The sequence below is a fragment of the Carettochelys insculpta genome, chromosome 3 (genome assembly GCF_033958435.1).
Source record: "Carettochelys insculpta isolate YL-2023 chromosome 3, ASM3395843v1, whole genome shotgun sequence".
Classification (NCBI taxonomy): Eukaryota; Metazoa; Chordata; order Testudines; family Carettochelyidae; genus Carettochelys; species Carettochelys insculpta.
The window spans coordinates 205767826-205786380 of record NC_134139.1 but is presented as its reverse complement, the minus strand read 5'-3'; the positions used below and the strand labels follow the sequence as shown (position 1 = coordinate 205786380).

At 49.3% G+C, this 18555-nt stretch overlaps 1 protein-coding gene across 1 annotated transcript in view; it reads left to right on the top strand.

Moving 5' to 3' along the window:
* The first annotated feature begins 7078 nt into the window (after nucleotides 1–7078).
* RP1L1 (RP1 like 1) overlaps nucleotides 7079–18555 on the top strand; it is a 29395-nt gene continuing 17918 nt past the window's right edge. Inside the window, exon 1 of the mRNA XM_074989040.1 lies at nucleotides 7079–7717. Coding sequence (XP_074845141.1) covers nucleotides 7079–7717 — 639 coding nt within the window. The remainder of the gene's footprint in view (nucleotides 7718–18555) is intronic.

The window sequence follows — 18555 nt, the reverse complement described above, 5'->3', positions numbered from 1 at the left end:
GTGACCATAGAGACCACAGCTGCACACGGTGCTGCACACGCTGCACACGGTGACCATAGAGACCACAGCGTCTCTCAACCCCCCAGCTGATGGCTGCCATGGAGGACCCCACAATTTCGACATTGCGGGACGCGGATCGTCTACACGGTCCCTACTTCGACGTTGAACGTCGAAGTAGGGCACTATTCCGATCCCCTCATGAGGTTAGCGACTTCGACGTCTCGCCGCCTAACGTCGAAGTTAACTTCGAAATAGCGCCCGACGCATGTAGCCGCAACGGGCGCTATTTCAAAGTTAGTGCCGCTACTTCGAAGTAGCGTGCACGTGTAGACACAGCTCTTGAATGCCAATATTCCTCTCTTCAAGTCTTTCTTTATCACCCATATCTCACATCTGTACAACATGCTGCTGAATACGCACGTTTTGAAGACCCTCAGCTTCATTCCTAAGCTAATCGCTTTGCTCTTCCAGATCTTATCCATCGCCTTCAAACTCACTCTTGCATTCACTACTCTAGTCGCTATTTCCTTCTTACAGTTGAGAGCCGTGTCTACACTAGCTGGCTATTTAGAAGTAGCCACGCCAACTTTGAAATAGCGCCTGCTGCGTCTACATGCGCCGAGCGCTATTTCGAAGTTGAAATTGACGTAAGGTGGCGAGACATCGAAGTCGCTATCCCTATAAGGAGATGGGAATAGTGCCCTACTTCGACGTTGAACGTCGAAGTAGGGCACATGTAGACGATCCACGTCCTGCAACATCGAAATAGCAGGGTCCTCCATGGCGGCCATCAGCTGAGGGGTTGAGAGACGCGCTCTCCAGCCCCTGAGCTCTATGGTCACCGCATGCAGCAGCCCCTTAAAGCTCCCCGCCCCCTTATTTCCTGTGCAGAAAGCTGAGAGCTCATGCAGGCAGCAGCACAGCCACGTGCACAGCCTGCACATCCCTCAGCAGCCCCAACCCACCACCCTGCACCCCATGGCGTCCAGCCAGCCCCCCAAGTGCCCACAGGGCACCCCACCCAAGGGGACCCAGGGCTCCCAGCCTGCCAGCCAGCAGGGGAAGAGGCAGCGGGGCCCCTCCTGGACGGAGGCCGAGATCCAGGACTTGCTCGGGCTCTGCGTCGAGGAGGAGGTACTCCAGGTAATGGGGAGCAAGAGGCAGAACGCAGATGCATTCGCTCAGCTGGCTGAGGGCCTGGCTGCCTGGGGTCACCCTGCCCGCACTCCTGACCATGTCAGGAGTAAGGTAAAGGAGCTGTGGCAAGGTTCCACCCTGGCCCGGGACACGGCCAGCCGTTCTGGGGCCGCCTCCGCCGCTTGCCCCTTTTACAGGGAGCTCAGGGCCATCCTGGGCCCCCGGTACACCTCCTCCCCCCTGGCCACCCTTGACACATGGGGCAACGAGCCCCAGCAGGCCCTGGAGATGGAGTCCACCCCGGAGGCCAGCCCTGCACCCCAGGGGCCCCCCCAGGAGCCCACCCCGGGACACCGGAGGAGGAGGAGGAGGCCTCCAGCGATGGGGGGCTCCAAATTGATCTCCCCTCCTGCAGCTCCAGCAGGGCATCCGCCCGATGGGTGTCCCCCGACCATGGGAGCGGAGCGTCAGGTATGTACCCCCCTGATGCACACCCCCAGGATTAAGGGGCGGGAACAAGAGACATGACCAGGGCCCTCCACACACCCAGATGACCATGGCCCTGAGGACAGCAGTGGCATGTCCCTCAGAAGAGTCCATCAGCCCCTGCCCCCCAGCAGGACAGCACCATGCCCCATCCCTGGGGATGGGGGGAGAGGAACCTAAGGTCCCCCGGGGGGGCGCGGTTGGACACCCATCATCATCAGCAGCAGCATCTCCAGGGGATGGGGATGGGGAACCAGCAGCAGAAGGGTGGAGGGACAAGGGCCACGGGTCAGGTCTCAGACTAACAGCTGTCTCCACTCTTCTTCCCCCCTCTGTTCCTCAGCTGCACCATCGGAGGGCCCGGAGAGCACCGGCGAGGCATCAGTGGTCCCGGAGAGCCCACCGGGGCCATCCCACCTGGCCAGCCCCTCGGTGGATCACAGACCAGCCACAAGACAAGCCTGACAGCAGCGGAGCCATCTGCAGGCGTCCACGGACCCCCAGCTGCTCGCCACCCTCCAGCATCAGCTGGAGGTGTCCGAGCAGTGCCTGCAGGTGGAGGAGCAGCGGCTCCATCTCCAGGAGCGAGCGCTGGCCTGGCACCAGGAGGCCTGCGGGGCCTTCATGCGCACCTTCGATGCCATCGCGCGGCACTTGGCCCCCCCGCCACTGTGCCGGCCACTCTGCCCGCCGCTCCGCCTGCCGTCCCTCCACCATCAGCCGTCCTGGGGCCTGCCACCGAGGGGGACCATGGGCGTCTGAACTCCGCCCGGCCCTATCTGCTGGTTCTCCCGGCCCCCACGCAGCCTTGACCGGGCCTCCAGCCGAGATGTGGGTCACGCCCCCCAACACCGGGCGCAGGACAATAAGGGGTGCGTGGCCGAGGACGTTGCACCACAAGGCCCCTTCCTTTGGACATATTCCCCCCATCTTTGTAAATAGTTTTTGTTCTACCCCTGTTTAGTACCTGCCCTCCATGTACATAGTTCCCCCCTTCTTAAAAAAAATTCCATTTATTGCACAGAAGTGTGTGTGGGGGGGTGTGCTCTCAGGTTCTCTGTGGTGTGGGCCAGGGAAAAGGGAGTGTTGTGGAGGATGGGAGGGTGCAGTGGGTGGCTCACCCGCAGCTGGCCCTGCCAGCATTCACCCCACAGCCTGGTCAAAATGGGCGTGCAGGGCCTCCCGGACCCGGATCCCCTCAGGGTCGACCTGGCGACTGGGGGCAGCGGGTGGCTGGACGTCAGCCCTGCCAGCCTCCACAGCCCAGCCCTGGAAGAATGCCTCCCCCTTGCTCTACACCAGGTTGTGGAGTGCGCTGCACATGCCCACAGCCTGGGGGATGTTGGTGAGGCCTGCATCTAGGCAGGTGAGGAGACACCTCCAGCGCCCTTTGAGGCGGCCAAAAGTGTGCTCGACCACCTGGCGCGCATGGTTCAAGCGCGTGTTGAACCGCTCCTGGCTGGCTGTGACATGGCCTGTGTAAGGGTGCATGAGCCAGGGCCGGAGGGGGTATGCTGTGTCTGCAACGAGGCAGAGGGGCCTGGTGGTGTCCCCCACAGGGCTCTCCCGCTGGGGGATGTAGGTCCCCGCCTCCAGCCGGCGGCACAGGCCCAAATTTCTGAACACCCGGGCGTCGTGGGTGCTGCCAGGCCAGCCAACATAAATGTCCAAGAGGCGGCCCCAGCTGTCCACCAAGGCCTGGAGGACCACGGAATGGTATCCCTTCCTATTGAGGAAGCGTCCTCCACTGTGCTCCAGGACACGGATGGGGATATGGGTCCCATCCAGAGCCCCAAATTCAATTTGGGAAGCCCAGGCTGGCACACCCCGCAATGGCAGCATCCGGGTCCCCAAGCCGCATGAGCCTGTGGAGTAGCAGGACATTGACTGCACGGACAACCTGCAGGGGAAGGACATGAGAGAGCACCAGTGAGGGGTGTGCAGGGTGTGTCTTGCCCTCCCCACCCCGGGCTCCCGCCCGGGCTCCCCCCCTCCCCCGGGTCCTCTTACCTCCATGAGGACAGCCCTGACGGTGGCCTTGCCCACGCCGAACTGCTGCCCGATGGATTGGTAGCTGTCTGGAGCGGCCAGCTTCCAGGCAGTGACGCCGACCCATTTCTCTACAGTGAGGGCACGTCGCATGGGGGTGTCCTGGTGCCGTAAGGCAGGGATGAGCCACTGGCAGAGCTCCAGGAATGTCTGCCGGCTCATTCGGAAGTTCCGGAGCCAGCAGTCATTGTCCCACTCACTGAGCACCAGCCGCTCCCACCAGTCCGTGCTCGTGGGGTATCTCCACAGCTGGCAGCGTGTGTGGTCGGGGGGGGGGGGGGGGGGGGGCTGGGAGGGCAGCAAGGTCTGGGGCTGCTTCCTCATCCCCTGAGGACAGTTCATCTTCCTCAAATAAAAGATGGTCAGCTGCCTCCTGCATGGCACCGAGCAGGGCAGCCACTGCTCCTCCAGGGGCGGGTGTGTGGGCCTCTGGCTGCTGCTGCCGCTGCTGCTAGGGGTCCATGGTGCTTCATGGGAAGTGCATGCCTGTGACTCTGCAGACCGCGTGCTGTGCAGGCTGAGTGTGTCTGGGAGGGGCCCTTTAAGGGAGCGGCTTGCTGCTGCGCCGGAAGTGCTAGTCTGCCCTGTGACCCTGTCTGCAGCTGTTCCTGGCACCCTTATTTCAATTTCGGCCGCTTTGGTGTGTAGGCGCTCCCCTACAGAGCCTATTTTGATGTAGTGCTGTCCAACGTCGATGTTGAATGTCGACGGCACCAGCCCTGGAGGATGTGTGGACGCTATTCGTCGAAATAGCTAATTTCGATTTCGCTACATCGAAATAGGCTATGTCGATGTAGCATCCCAGTGTAGATGTAGCTGAGATCATGCATAATGTTGCTCCACAGATATGTGAACTTCTCTACATTGTCTAGTGAATCCCATCTACACTGATCTTTCTTCCTATTTCCTTATCACCAAATACCATTGTTTTTGTTTAATCCTTGTTCATAATCAGTCCATACTGCTTCCCTTCCTCGTTTAGCACCTGCACAGTTCTCACTAGCTTCTCCTCATCTTCTTCAGTGATAACTATATCATCTGCAAACCTCAAGTTTTTCCTTATTTTCCTGTGGTCAAATATCCCTTCCACCTCTTCCTTGATCTTGTTCATCGCTCTCTCTAGATGCATGATGAAGATATTCAGAGATATCAGATCTACTTGTCTCGTACCTCTACTTGTTCTAAACCAACTTCCCAATTCCCCACATGTTCTCACCACTGCCTCTACATTGTCATTGATGTCCTTCAACAACCATATCAGTTTGCTATCCACTCCATCTGACTCCAACGCTGCCTAAGTCACTTTCTAATCTATACTGTTCAACACCTTCTGAAAATCGACGAAGCAATTGTATGTGTTGTTCTTTCATCGCACTTTCTGCACTATCAATCTTAGTGCCAATATCTGCTGTACGGTACTTCTATCTTTCCTGAACCCCGCTTGCTCATCTGCTAGATGGTCTTCTATCTGCCATCTCAGTCTCTCTCTCACTATCATCATCAGCACCTTGCCTAGATGACCCGTTAGGGCAAATGTTCTGTAGTTCTTGCACTCCAATGCACTTCCTTTCTTGTGTATTGTCACTAGCATGCTATATTACATAGTCAGTGTATTTCCTGACTCATACTTTCTCCACCGTATTAGATCATCTCTCTCATGATCCTCTCATTTCCAGGGCTGCTATTAGGGTACAGCCATTTAATTATAGCATAGCAGTAACAAAACAAAACAAAAAAAGTTTGAGATGCCAAAAGATGTAAAACATAGCAAATCACATTATTTTTGAGGCCTGAATGTTGCCCTTACTGAAGGCAATGGCAAAATCTCCATTGGCTTTACTGGTAGCAGAATTGGGTGCCCATTCAGTAACTCTGAGTTAAATAATTTTTTTCTCAGAGTTAAAATTAGCTGTGAAATACTACAAGTAACTGTATAATCATGTGTATGACCTGAAGTAGGCATGGACTTAACGACACATTTATCACCTTCCTAGGTAGTTTACAGAGAGTTAAAACAGTTCTTACTTAAGAGTAGTTTTTAAAAATTGCCTTAGAGAGCTCCCATCTACTCCAGAATGCATCTGGGAGACAAACTGGGTGCTAGCCCTGGATACCAGGTCTTACCTGGCTGTGGTCAGGTGCTCTTTCTTTACACAGCAGTCTTTGCTGATCAGTTTCACCTTGTTACTTCCAGTCCTTTTACAGTGCTTCTAACCTTCATAAAATCTTCATAGACATTGCATGTAACTTCATTGCTTTGTTTTCCATGTATGAGCAATAACATGGAAATTATTAGGCTGGCAAACTATCTTTTTTTGGTGTCTCCATTCCTGCTTAATTGAAGGGGTTTTTGTTTGGATTTTTTTAGAAATAGACTGCAAACAGAAAGCATCTGACAATTCAATGTAAGAAGGAGAAGAAAGAACAAGAATCCAGCAGTAAAAATGGGGGGGCCTCAATTGTCAAACTTGCGTACCTGAAATGAGGCTCCCTGTGCCAGGTGACCTGGTTCCCAAAAGAACAGAGTGCCCAGCAGTTCCTTTGCAAGTTGGGCATACTCTTCTGATGACACCAATATTTTAAAGGCCATTCTCACATTTCACCGCGGTACAGTGTTGCCAACATTCTATCACAAGTCTCACTATGTGACATTTTTCTGAAAGCCCCAGCTGATGGAGTCATGGGATCACATGAGAATCTCAATCTCCTTTTTTATTTTAAATTAATTTTTAGCTGTCTCAGTTTTGGAGAAAAGTCTGAAAACATGAATGGGAAAGGCTCAAAATCCAAAAGGCAAATGAAAGGTCCAAGGGGAGCCTAATATACTGTTATTGAGTGCCTGGATTCAGCAAAACTGATTACACTCTCAGGGCCAGTGGCATCAACAGTCGCCATAGGCTCTGGTGAACGATGGGAGGGGAGCCGGGCTCTGCCTGGAAGGGGCGGGGCCAAGGGCAGTGGGGGCGGGGCCAAGGGCTTTCAGCTTTCTGTACTGCCCGAACCACAGTGCTGGGTTCCTCCTTCTCACTCTGTCACAGCCATGCACAGTGGTGAAGCCACACTGTGGCAGCAATTCAAGAGGGGCTGAGGGGCCCTGCCCAGGGCTTTCTGTGCATTTGCACTAGAATAACTGTGAACAGAATTGGTGTTTCAGTTTTTAGAGGGTCGTAGTGACATTTGCAGCCACCTAACCCCATATATAGACTTGAGCCACTTCGTTTGCAATGGTTTCATATTGTGGGCTAAATTCTGCTCTCTCATTTATGCCCACATGGCAAGTATGGTTGCCCATACACTACAGATAGCAAAACTGAGGCCTGTGATTTGCAAGCCATTGGTTCTGTGTGACACAGTCCAAACTGTGGTGTGCTTGTGCTTCTGTTGCAGGTACGTCTAAGTGTGGGGAATGACTCAAGCACTTGCGGATTACCTGATCACCTCCAGCCCCAACAACTATGAACAGCAGCCTCTTCCCACTGCGGCTCGGACAAATTCTATCGCACAGGTTCCTCCGACCAAGAAAATAACCTTCTTCAAGAGTGGAGACCCTCAGTTTTGGGGAGTCAAGATGGCCATCAACCCACGCAGCTTCAAGAGCTTCAATGCTCTTATGGATGACCTCTCCCACCGGGTCCCTCTGCCGTTTGGGGTGCGGACCATCACCACTCCCCGGGGGATACACTGCATCAGTGCGCTCGACCAGCTGGAGGATGGAGGGTGCTACCTCTGCTCTGACAAGAAATACGCCAAGCCCTTCAGCATCGGCCCGGGCCAGAAGGTAGGCCCTCAGTGGAATGGCCGCCCGGTGAGTGCCCTGAGGAGAGGAGGGCAGGAGAGCAGGCACGAAAACCATTTCATGCCTTTCTTCCAACAAGGCCCCAAAATACCCAAGAAGATCATGTTGGTGAAGAACGGGGACATCGGTGTCCGGCGCTCGATTATCCTGAATCACAGGAACGCTCGCAGCTTCAAAACTCTCCTGGATGAGATTTCTGAGCTCTTGCAGTTCACGGTGAAGAAGCTCTACACAGCTGATGGGAAGAAGGTGAGTCTCTGTGACACATGGCACTTGCTGGTTATTCCTAACGAGTTCTAATTCCTCCATCCCCTTCGTGCTGGGTAAGGCAAATCCCCTGGCAGGGGAGAAGGCTCAGAACACAGCAAAGGCTGTGCTGGTGCCTTGCAGATGGTTGGCATCCTCTGTGGCCTGTGGGGCTCAGTTGGCCTCCGTATAGCAGTGGCTTCATGAAGGGAGGTTGGGATGGGCCTGGAGGGATGCGGCCTGTACATACTTCCCATGAAGCAATTGGTGTGGGGAAGGATTCCAGTCAGACTCTGAGCAGCTCACCTGAGTGAACTCCATGTGTCTGGGCGTTGTATTGGGGAGGGGATGTGGCGGAGGGGAAGCAGTGGTCAGGCAGTCTCTGACTACACAACCAAGGGGATCTTCAGCGTGCGCCCTCAGCCAAATGAATCCGCTATTAAAATCAGGAGCCTGAATTCAGCTACTAGAGAGCTTCAAGTTCCCTTTCGCAGTAATGACTGTGTGAGCCGAGAGTCGTGCGCTTCTAAACAGGCTGGTGCACAAGTGAACGCTGATGAGGGTTCAGCACTGGCTGGCCTTTCGGGATTCTTGCCATGGAAGATTATTGACTAGCAACCACGTGTGACTTTCTGGCAAGGGCTCAGGTGTACCAGCAAGGTACCACGCTGGAGAAGAAGTGGAGTGGAGCTGCAGAGCTCCAGGGGGAACACCAAGAGGCCCTATGATTCAGGCAGGCCTGGTGGATACCCAAGCTGCCCAGAGTGCAATGGGAACAAATTCCCTACACCCCCTATTATGAGACTGCAGCAAGCTTCTTGCTGCATATGTATGGACCGCTCTGCTGGACAGTGCAGAGTCAAGGTGGGCCCATGGCATGGGGATGCGCAGTGACTATCATTGGGTCTAGCTTGTAACAGAGAGAAAGCCGTGTTAGTCTGCATACTATCAAAACAAAAAAGCAGTCAAGTAGCCCTTTAGAGGCTCACTGCCTGATAAATTGTTTTGTTAGTCTTTAAAGGGCTACTTGACTGCTTTTTTGTTTTGTGCCTAGCTACTGTATTAGAGGCCCAGAAGGGGAAGCATTTTGGGTTTTCCCATCCCTGTGCACCCCGCAGGACCTGGGCCTTAAGCTTGTGCTGAGGCAATGATTTTTGACTTTGGTTGAACAAGGTGGGCTTTGGAGAATATGGTGAGGGGAGTGACAGAAAGGAGGAGAGATTTGTGTCCCACAGAGCCTCTTATTTTCTCCTCTCTCCTCAATTTTTGGCTTGAGCTCCCTTTCTCCTTGGTAAGGTCCCACATGTCAGTCACCATCTTCACCCCCAGAACTTCCCCTTGAGTTCATGGGAGATACTATCAGCTGGACAAGCAGCTGCTATGGCACGTGAAGAATTTAACCTCTCAGATAGCAAACTTCCTGGTGCCACAGACCTCCCAGCCCTACTGATCTAGGGACTAAGACAACAGCAGGCTGAAAACCAACCCTAGCTCTCCTGTAGCCTAGCACATTGACATTCCACCAGCAGGCAAACACAAGGAATGCTTCAGACTCCCCTCAGTGTACACATGGAAAGTGAAGTTGCTGTAGCTTTAAGCACCTGATGGTCTTGCAAAAACAAGACCATTTCAGGAGTTGTAGATGGAATCATCTTCCACTGAGGAGCTCATGAGCCTATGGAGGAGCCAGACACCTGGCTCACGAGCTGTGGCTAGGGCCATGCAAAAGGTTCACAGGACAATCAGAAACCACACAAAATTCCACCAGTTTCAAGTTTCATTACAAACTCTAAGCTGCCACTCCAATGGAAAATTCACAGGGGTCCATGAATTGGTCTGGGCCAGTCTGTGTTTTAGGGTCCCAACTAGCTCCAAGTTTCCACTGACTTTGCTCAGAAGAACCTCGCTGGATCAGGCAGGGACATGTTCTCCAGTGAAGATGCTTGCACAGGTCCCTGTAGCTATGATGACTGAATTTCAGGTAATTCCAGCTGCAGCAGGCACTTGGAAAGGGATTGATTTTTGCATTGAAGTCCACGGCAAATATCCCATAGACTTCAATGGCACAGCCTGAAGCTCACTGTGGGATAAGTTAAAGACAGAATAAGATTGCTTTCCCCCTCCTCGCAGCGACTGTGGAGAGATCAGTGGTTAGAACATTGCCTTTGTAAGTACAGGTTTGAGAGATCAGTCCTTGAGGGGGCCCTTTCAAGGGTCTGAGGCAGCTTAGATTTAAAAAAAAACAAACAAAAATGCCTCATCTGTCAGAGTTGGTGGTAGGTCCTGCTATGAGTGTGTGGACTGGACACAAGGATCTCTTGAGATCCCTTCCAGCTCTGTGGGAGAGATATATACCCTTCCTAGGGCTTCACTCACTTGACAGTTGGATCAAGACTATGTGTAGTCACAGCAGAAGTTTGCACTGAACCTTCTTGGTGTCTCTCCCTCTGATTCAGTTTTGTTTGCTTTATTGGTGTGACAAAGACACGAAAGGCTGGAAGAGTTACGAGCACACAGAAATCTGGACTGTATTCGGTCTGCAGGTTACAGGGAGAGCAGTGCATGTGTAATTACCCGCAGGCAGACTCAAAGCTGGCACCTCTGGAGCTTAGTGCAGGAGCCTCTGCAACTTGAGCTAAAGGCCAGCTGGCTTTCAGCTTAGACTGTAGACACTTATTCTTTCTCTGCGAAGTGTTCTAGGTGCCACAACGTGGCACAGTTCACCACACATAGGTGTGTGGGTTACACATGCCTACTAGAAGGCAGAATCTGGGACAGGTTTCCAAGTGGCAATGGGATTTTATATTGTGCATCCATTCAACGTGGGGGCACTACCTGGCAAGGCTGTTGCTGGGATCACTTTCCTTTCTCCCTCATGTGAACAGCCTTTTTCTTCCTTGCTCTGTAATCACCAATCCTGTACATCCCTATGGCAGGGTGCCACCAGCGACACCATAAGCAAGCCACGAGCAGCCAGCAAGGCTTTCCTGTGCTCATTGGGGATCTCTTTTGGAATGTAAAAGTGCCCCAGCTTAGCCTCAGAGCATGAACAGTTGTAGAGACAGGAGCAGTGAAGGAGGGTCAGTGTTACCCCAACTGTGTGAGAGCTGCGTTACTACAGTTACAGCCAGATTCTCATCTCAGATACTCCAGTGTGATCCTTTGCAGTAACATGGGATTTGTACTGATACAGTGTTGTTATTATTATTAATCATTATCATCATCATAGTGTTTGCTGGAAGTGGCAACAATTATTCAAGTTGCATAAGTTTGCATTAACACCTCCTGCTTGAAGAAAGTCATAGCCACTAGTCTGAGGAATTCACCTTTTGGACAGAAATGCTACTCAGTTGGATTGTGCCCAGCTGTGACTCTTCTTTTCTTTTTTTTTCTCTTTTCTGGAAAAACCCTTGCTCCAGGTTGGTTTGTTTTAATCACCCTTTCGTTCTCTTCACTTGCATTGAATTGGCTTTGCCCTGAGGGTTCACTGCACAGAGGGAGAAGTGCCAGAGACTCCATGAAGTCCACTAAGGACCGAGCCATTGTTGTCTCTTTTACATGGAATGCGCTCAGACAAAGAGGTGATGGTCGGGAGTAAGAGAATGTAAGGGCAGGCCTACACTAAGGGAGAAAGTCTACACAATGCCAACTGTAAGAATAACCTAGCTGGAGCTGACATACCTTCGGTTGAATTTCTCAACCATCCCCCCAGTGGGAGGTCGATGGGAGAAACTCTCCCATTGACTTCCCTTACTTCCCTTGCAGTTGTGAGGACTACCAGGGTTGATGAGGGCATCCTCTGCATTCAATTTAGTGGGTCATAACAGACCCACTAAAGCAAACCCCAGGTGATTGACCTTCAGTGCATCAACCGGGTGCTAAGTGTAGACAAGCCCGAAGACAGGTAGAATTGGTTCTAAGGCCTGACTCATTTGTGATGACAACTGTGGCTACTGAAACTATGGCCGCTGCTAACTCTTACAGCTGTGTTTGTTTTTACTAAAAGAATGAAGAGTCCCATGGCCTCGTAAAAACTGAGCAGCTTATGTGGGCATAGGCTGGATTGGTAAAAATCCACTTCATCAGAAGCATCTGACAAAGTGGGATTTTGCCCACAAAAGCTTAGTCTTTAAGGTGCCACAGGACTCCTCATTGGTTTTGCAGATGCAGACTAATGAGGCTACCCCTCGAATATTTGCTTTTACTCTAATCTCATCTTCCGTTCCTGTTCTACACCCCACCTCCATTTATTTACTCACCTATTGCATATTGTCAAATAGCCTCCTTTCTGAGCTGTCTGGGGCTGTGTTCTTTGTGCTGTGACAAGTACAACAAGGCCCTGATCTCTGTTGAGGGGACTTAGTCCTTCTGTACTAGAAATAATAAGGATGCAAAGTTCATTGCAGTCACAGGAAATTTTAACTGGAAGAGCCTCATTCCACTTGCACCGGTGCACTTAGGAGCATGTCTAATGGAAATCAGCTGATTTAAAACCAAGGTAACAAGATTCCTGAAGCATTACTCCCGGTTTTGCACCAGTGGGAGAACCAAGGTCATCACAAAACCCTGCATCTCTCTGTCCTTTGGAGTCAGCAGCAGTCATATAATCATTGCAGCAATCTGATTGGACACTGGGTGGGGAAAAACCCACAGGTGACAACAGAGCCCCACTGCAGCTGGGATGTCACCCCCTGACGCTCCCGGTGGTTTGATTTTATTTGGTCAGATTCTGAATGACAGGTCGGTTCAAGGGACAGAGTTAAACTGAGATGGTGTTTGTGGGAGGGATGCTGATTTGTTTTAGCTTTAAAACATCAGCCAGGTTCCCATTGGGTTTATAAATCCATCAATGGCAATGCACTGCACTGTCTGACACCAGGCTGACACCTTTTTCATGCATCCAGTGGGAAAGCTATAGAATCATAAAACACTCACAGTTGAAGGAACCTCAAGAGGTCATCAAGTTCAGTCCCTCGACCTCACGACAAGACCAAGCACTGTCTAGACCATCCCTGATAGGTGTCTGTCCAACCTGCTCTTAAATGTCTCCAGTGGTGGAGATTCCACAACCTCCCCAGGCAGTTTATTCCAGTCAGGAAGTTTTTCCTAATGTCCAGCCTAAACCTCCTTTGCTGCAGTTTAAGTCCATTGCTTCTTGTCCTATCCTCAGAGGCCAAGGAGGACAATTTTTCTCCCTCCTCTTTGTGACACTCTTTTAGGTGCTTGCAAACCACTATCCTGTCCCCTCTTAGTCTTCTCTTTTCTAAACTAAACAAGCCCAATTCTTTCCGTCTTCCCTCACAGCTCATGATCTCTAGACCCAGGTTTACCAAACTTTATATATTTGGGACTGTTTTTCTTCAGTTCTGTTTTTTTGCAGCCCAAAAATATAAATGCATATAAAAAGTATGAAAAATGAATAAATTTTCACTGTTTATTCTTTATTCACAGTAATAATAGTATATAGAAATAATCTGTATATTTTCTAAGGACCATTATTTTTTTTCGAAGGACTGGTACTGGGCTGCAGACCACACTTTGGGAAACACTGGTCTAGACCTTTAATCATTCTTGTTGCTCTTCTCTGGATTGTCTCCAATTTCTGGATCAATGTTGACTTATTGTTTGCTTGCTAAACACACTTCTCTTTGTGCCTGTGTGCGCAATGAATTGACACCAGGCATACTTTTTTCTCAAGTGATCCATGGATTTACATGGTTGCAAGCTTAGAACGTGGCAGGCTGACTCTTGAACTGGGGTGAGGCCTCTGGGATTCCTTGTTACAATCTGGGTCTCTCTTAGCGCTCATTCAGGACTTCAGGTCTGAATTTAAAAGGCACTCTGCAGGCTGCTACAGAACAGACTCAGGGAAATGAGAGGCGGGAAAAGAACTACTAGGTCATTACCGCTTTTCCTGTGCAGTGGATCTAAATGAGTCAAGCTAAGCGGCTTTCATCTCTCTGGGAGGCTATTCTGCATAAGAGATGTCATTGACCCAGATCATCTATCTGCTCACAGAAAACTCCCAACATGCTCATTGCTCCACTGTATACATGCCAGAGGGGGGTAGTGTGCCCAAAGGTACTGTTTCACTAGCCAGAGACCACTAACATAGCCCCGTATTCTCAGCCATACCCCTGGCCTAGCAGACCTGGTGAAAGGGTGGTGTTGGAGCAAGCCACCACAGCCAAATACCAATGAAGGATTTCTCCTGGCAATCCTCCAGGGTCCAGGTCAGCTGGCCTTAGAGCTGCTTTGCACCACAGCAGGAAAACGATCTGCGGCAAAACAGCCCTGGCTCTGAGCTCGCTTCTGTTTCTTAAGCTTTGTGTTGTAATCACAGGGCTGGGTTTTCCAAAAAAACTCTTCCTTGGACTCCAGTAATGAGGTATGATTGTAGGCGACGAGCCCCTTATGTGCTATGGTGAAGAATTCAAGTAGTTTATAGCAATTGTGCCCAAGCTCACCTATTACGTACTATGTTCTCAAGCACGGGAAATAACCAATAGTGAGCTCCAGTAACCCTGGAACAGTTTGCCAAGGGACACAGGAAAGTCTCCAGCATCTGGAGTCTTTAAATCAAGATGGGGTGTCTAGCTACAAGGAACATCCAACCATGAGTTAATGAGTGGGATGCAGGAATCCGAGGGTGACAACATGCTACTCTGGAGACCCCACTAGAGGATCATAATGACCCATTTTCTCTTTAAAATGGGTTGGAATTGGAACTGAACGCAGATTTTAATACATATGGGGCCAAATTAAGAATATTTTATCAGAGGATCTGACAGGCTTTCCCAGCCCCTGGGAAAGGTTGGCGGGGGGTAGGGTGGGGGTAGAAGAGCAGCTCCATGCTCCCAGAAGGGGTGTGGCCTCAAGCAGAAGGAGCAGAGAACGTAAGAATAACTATCCTTGGTCAGACCGAAGGTCCATCTAGCCCAGGATCCTGTCTTCCAACAGTGGCCAATGCCAGGAGTCCCAGAGGGAGTGAACAGAACAGGGAATCATCAACTGATAAATCCCCTACACCCATTTCCAGCTGCTGAGACACAGACGCTAGGGACACCACTCCTATCCATCCTGGCGAATAGCCATTGAGGGACCTCCATGAATTTATCTAGTTCCCTTTTTAACCCTATTAAAGTCCTGGCCTAACAATATCCTCTGTCAAGGAGTTCCACAGGTTAACAATTTAGGCTTTGGTGAATCATTAGCAGAATCAGGGTTAGAATTCATGAACTCCTGACTCCTCACTCATTCCGATGGACCACACTTCTGGTCAAACTGAGACAGCTCCCGCTCCCATGCCTCAGTTTATTTGTAAAATGGGTATTATACTTCCTACCTGTCTTGCAGAGATATTGGGGGGATTCATTCCCTAGTGTTTGTAAAGCTAGCCGAGCTCATTGGCTGAAAGGCTCGGCAGAAGAAGATCTTAGACTCCACAGCTTACAAAGTCCTAAGGACCAGATTCTGCTATGTTTACTTGTATTGATTCATATCTTACTGAGTGAGTAATCCTACTGGTTTCACTGGGGCTATCAGACAACCACATACAACATTGTGTGCCTCCCTACATCCGGGGTGTAAAGTATTACCTAGATTGCAAACTCTTTGGGCCAGTGTCTGTCATTTTGTTCTCTGCTCCTACGGTGCTGGGTATAATAACCGGGGTGTTTAGAGGCTACCCAAATACCATGATTAATAAGTAAAGATGGCAATATCAGAGCTATGCCAAAGGTACAGCATTTCACTTCTTGTGCCTGTATTCTCTGGGTTCATTCGGGGTATCTTTACAGCCTCCCCACACCACTTCGTTTCTCACTGGCCGCATATGAATGATTCCCAGTTGGGCCAGGTTCTCAGCTGGTGTAAACAGGTACTGCGCATCTGACACACAGCAAGTGAGGTCTTTTTGCATCTGTTGTGTATCTGGATCATAATCTCCAAACAAATCCTCACTGTCACATGGAATTTTATCCAATTTCATGACACACCTCTGACGACTTCAAACAGGGTCCCACAAAAGAGCCGAAAACTCCAGTGAAATGTTCTGTGAACCCGATGTCTGTGGAAACCCACCTCCACATGTGTTTGAATCCCTTTTGAGGGTCACGATGAGCATTTTGCCCAGCATCTCTTCAAGCTGTAGTTTAAGTGACACAATGGACTACAGCACCTAAATCCACTAACTCCCATTGGTTGCAAAACAAAAAAGCAGTCCAGTAGCACTTTAAAGACTAGCAAAATAATTTATTGGGTGATGAGCTTTCGTGGGACAGACCCACTTCTTCAGCCCATAGCCAGACCAGAACAGACTCAATATTTAAGGCAGAGAGAACCAAACATAGTAATCAAGGTTAACAAATCAGAAAAATTAGTATCAAGGTGAGCAAATCAGAGAGCAGAGGGGCAGAAGGCGGGAGGGGAAGTCAAGAATTAGATGAAGCAAAGTATGTAAAAGAGCCCCTATAATGAGCTAGAAAATTGTCATCCTGGTTCAAACCACATGTTAATGTGTCGAATTTGAATATAAAAGAGAGTTCAGCAGCCTCGCTTTCCAAACCGCTGTGAAAATTCCTTTTCAGTAAAACACAGACTTTCAGGTCATTAACAGAATGGCCCACTCCATTAAACTGCTGGCTGCCAGGTTTGTGAATCAGGAGTGTTTTTATGTCTGTTTTATGCCCATTAATTCTTTGTGTAAGAGAGTTTGAAGTCTGTCCAATATACAAAGCATGTGGGCATTGTTGGCACATGATGGCATATATGATGTTAGCTGAGGAGCATGAGAATGTGCCCATGATTCTGTGAATAACCTGCTTAGGTCCAGTGATGGTATCTCCAGAGTAGATATGTGGACAAAGTTGGCAACGGGCCTTGTTGCAAGGAAAAGTTCCAGGATTGGTATTCCTGTGGTATAGACTGTGGCTGTTGGTGAGAATCCTCATAAGGTTGGGAGGTTGCAGTGGCAGTTAGAAGCCTAAATACTTTTGTGGATCTGGGTCTTCTTGCTTTCTGGTTTAACTTGCAGTTCCTCCGCTGCTTTTAATTGTTATAAATTGAAATAAATGCAACGATGACACTCTGTTCTTGTTGAGAATCTACCCGACAGTGTGCAGGGCTCGTTCTCAGGCTAACAAACTCTGCAGTTTGCAAGTGATCCTCTTGGACTGAGAGAAACCACCTGTTTCTGCAGTGTGAATACTCATTTTCCAAAACAATATTTTTTCCCAAATATTTACTAATTGAATCCAGAGTAAAAACCACTTTTGAAAAATAACTTTAGCCTGGCAAACATGTTGCTATTTATTTATTTTTTTATGATGCAAAACATGACAAAATTCTACCCCCTCATGGAAAAATGGTAAAGTTGCAGAAGAAAAAAAATCTCCATTTCTTCAGGGATATTGTACTGGAGTTGTTTGAGGGTGTTTTGGGAGACAAACTTGATATTTTTAAATGGAGAAATATTTGCTTTCCAAACGCTGAAAACAGTCTTTCATGTATATGAAAAAATCGGAAATGAAAAGAGAACATTCTGCTTTTCTATCATCATGTATTCACTCACTAGTGAAATAAATATATCTTCATACACACATACACACACTGATAGGATTTTTGGTGCAGTTTAATTGGTCTCAGAGGGTAGTGTTAGTTGTAGCTTCACAAAAAACAAGCCGTCCTGTAGCACCTTATTTATTTATTAAGTAACTAACACATTTATTTATTAGGTAATGATTTTCAGATTTGAAGAAGTGGGTCATACCTTGAAAAGCTCATTACCTAATAAATAAATGTGTTAGTCTCTAAGGTGCTAGAGGACAGTGTAATTACAGTTAGAGTCTGATTTTTCTTGGCTTTACACTTTTTATGCCAATATAGTGCAGCTGATGTCAGCTCTAGTATTGCTTCTACCTCATTATTGCAAATCTTATGGTGGTTAGGGTGAAATTCTGTCCTCATTGAAGTCGAAAGCAAAACTTTCATGCATTTCAGTGGAGACAAGATGTCACCCTGGATGTTTCTCTTAAAGTCCCAGTTCCTGGAATTAGGTAATTTTGTGAGATCATCAACTTTGTTTTTTGTTTTCTTAATGGAGTTTTTAGTCATCATGGTTGCAGAGAAAAGCCTGCAAACATGAACCAAATGCCACCTAAAGGCTCAGAAACCAGAAAACAAATGAAAAGGATTCAACATTTCTTTGAAAAATCCATGTGATTTTTTTAAACTAATCTCATGATTTTTAGGGGCGGTGGGACAGGATTCATGAGTTTTGAAGCTCAGGGTTGGAAATGCTGTCCTGATTTACCCCAATGCATGAGATGCTGAGCCCAGTTGGGCCCTGAATTCTCGGGGAAGACTCTTTACCCTTGATGATTAAGAGGTGGTTGTAAATAGCAAGGAATCCTGTAGCACCTTAAAGACTACCACATTTATTAGGTTATGAGCTCTCATGGGAAAGACCCACTTCTTCAGATTACAAAGCGCTCATGACCTAGTAGATAAAATAGCTAGTCCTTAAGGTGCTCCAGGACTGCTTGGTTCTTTCGTGATGCTACAGACTAACATGGCTCCCCCTCTGAGACAGTGCAAAAGTACTTCTCTCCTTTGTCTGTCAAAATCTCCCCCTCCCTGCTGACCTTTTCTGCTGGGGGGGAAGGTCGGTGGCTGCCACTTTCTGGGGCAGGAGGGCTGGTGGCTGCCACTTCCCCTCAGCTTGGGGCGGCGTAGGGGAGCACCAGCAGAAGCTGGGAAGAGCTGCCCCTCCCCTTCTCCCATAATCTCCCTGTCCTGTATTTGAGACAGGGAGATACAGTCGCCCTACTTGTAAATGAAGC